The sequence below is a fragment of the Quercus suber genome, unplaced genomic scaffold (genome assembly GCF_002906115.3).
Source record: "Quercus suber isolate HL8 unplaced genomic scaffold, Cork oak 2.0 scaffold_185, whole genome shotgun sequence".
Lineage (NCBI taxonomy): Eukaryota > Viridiplantae > Streptophyta > Magnoliopsida > Fagales > Fagaceae > Quercus > Quercus suber.
Genome location: NW_027069643.1, coordinates 113,905 through 116,300, shown reverse-complemented (window position 1 = coordinate 116,300; position 2,396 = coordinate 113,905). Strand labels below are relative to the sequence as shown.

Sequence of the window (2,396 nt, the reverse complement as noted above, 5' to 3'; positions counted from 1 at the left end):
GGAGGTTACAAAAGAAGAAAGGAACAAAAAACAAAAAACAAAAGGGAGAAGAGAGAGAGAAAAAGGAAAAGAGAAAGAAAAGCTAAGAGCGGTACCACGGGAAAAAATGGAATTTCCTATTGTAGCGTTTGAGTTGTATTATCACAAAAAGTTAAATCAAAGAAACCAACTTCTTGTGTTTCCTACTGTGGAGTGTTTATCCCTAGTTTCTAACTTTCTACAAGTTGTGTTAACTGTCATATTGTTTACCCGCATAGTACTCCTCGGGGGACTAGTTTTTAGGGCCCCACAATTAGCGCCATCTGTGGAAACACTCTACTAAGCAGAAGACACAAGAGTTGATTTGTTTGAGATCATGGCAAATCATTCACATAGTGGACCAGCTCATCTGGAGCGACCTTGTATTTCGGAAGAATTTGTTCATGTGGATTGGCACGTGAGGTCTAAGGTATATAAGGAGACCCCTTAACAGCCTAGTCCCCCTCTGCGTGGAGCGGGGTCAACTACCAATATGGAGAATCTGACCTGTGCTAATAGGGAAGTAGAGTTGGAAAGTTTGAGGGAATAGGTAGCTTTGTTGTAGAGGAATGCAGGAAGGGACAAAGAGTTACTTCGTTATAAGGATAGGGAGCTGTATGGATGGAGAGAGCCAAGTCCATTACCAAGTCACTCCTGAGTAGAAGACTAGGGACGGGTGATAGAAACAGTAAGAGGGATGGGAGATCACCTAATTCCCATTGCAAGCGAGAGAAGACTCCTCTTGGGGAGAGGCCAGCTTGCCCACTGCCTTATAGAGGAAGAAGGGTAGAGCAGGATGGGAAAAGGCTGAAGGGACTGATCCCTCACTCTTGAGTCCATACAACGCCACATATTACTAGTGGGGATGCCATAAGTAAAGCTCTGCATCAAATATCTCAATCCCCGTTCTCAGAGGAAATAGAGAAGACAGACCTACCAAAGAGATTCACTAGACCAACTTTCACAATTTATGATGGCAAGACAGATCCCGTGGAGTATGTCAGTCATTATAATCAGAACATGACCATATACTCTAAGAACGAAGCTTTGATGTGTAAGATATTTCCTTCCATCTTGGGTCCGATAGCTATGAGATGGTTTGATGGGTTGGAAAATGGATCTATCAGGGGTTATGATGAGCTTATCAGGGCATTTGGAGCAAGATTTGTGATGTGCAATAGGACTCCAAAACCTTTTACCTCACTCCTTTCGTTTGCAATGAAGGAAGGTGAAACCCTCAGAGCTTATTCAGATTGCTATTGGGAGCTATATAGTGAGATCAGGGGGGATAATGTGGGAATTGCTGCAAGTACCTTTAAGGTGGGCCTCTCCATTGATACTGACTTGAGGGCTTCACTGGCCATGAAGCTAGTCACGAATATGAACCAACTGATGGAACGAGTAGAAGAGTATAAGAGGCTAAAAGATGATCAGTTGCAAGAGAAGGCTAAAGCAAAAGCACCCGTGATTGAGAAGAAAGAAGTCAAGGCAGATTAGACCCCTTGGGCTAGGAGGGATTTTTTTCCTTAGGTTTAGAAGCAAAGATCGGAGATGGTTAGCTCACTTCATAAAGAGCCCATTTATCAAATTTTGGAAATGATTAAGAATGAATATTTTCGTTGGCTGAACAAAATGAGTAGGAATGTTACCAAAAGGAATCAAAGTCTATACTACTCGTACCACAGGGATCATGGGCATACCACTGAGGATTGCCGAACCTTGAAGGACCATTTGTGCCAGCTCGAAAAGGTAGGGTATTTGTCAGAATTCTTAGTATGGGAAGATTCATGCCTGCAAGACCTAAAAACAGGAGCCACTGTAGGAACTTTAACACCAGCTGGAGGGCTTATAAAGGTAATACATACAGTTGGTAAGCAGGTGGAAACTTTAAAAATGCCATCTAGGGTCCTGACCGTGAGTTCAGCATCTGATTCAGAATTGGAAGAACCCGCACACAAAAGGAGTCGTTGGGAAGAAGAAAGCATCGACTTTACGGGGAAAGACCTCAGAGATATTGTACAACCACACGAGGACCCCTTGGTCGTTACTCTGCGGATTAAGATCATGTATCCTGCCCTATATGAAGGGTTGGGACTTACTCCTGAGGATCTGACACTGTATGATAGTCCATTGGTGGGCATCGTTATGCCAACAAGGCAAGTAACTGTTCCCATGGAGGTGGAAGGCAAAAAAGAGGCGGTCTACTTTATAGTGATGCATTCATACTCCCTATACATAGCGATCCTTGGACGCCCTTAGATTCATTTCATGGGTGCAGTACCCTTTTCCTTGCATCAGAAGGTGAAATTTCCAAACAAGCAGGGTATTACAGAGCTACGTGGAGAACAATGTATGGTGCGAAAATTTCAAGTAGCCAC

The 2,396-nt window shown here is 43.4% G+C and overlaps 1 protein-coding gene across 1 annotated transcript; it reads left to right on the top strand.

The window, feature by feature from the left end:
• Positions 1 to 1,038: 1,038 nt before the first annotated feature.
• Positions 1,039 to 1,515, top strand: LOC112026988 (uncharacterized). Its single transcript, XM_024059652.1, has one exon. The coding sequence runs from the start codon at positions 1,039 to 1,041 to the stop codon at positions 1,513 to 1,515; it is 477 nt and encodes a 158-aa protein (XP_023915420.1).
• The last annotated feature ends 881 nt before the right edge of the window (positions 1,516 to 2,396 follow it).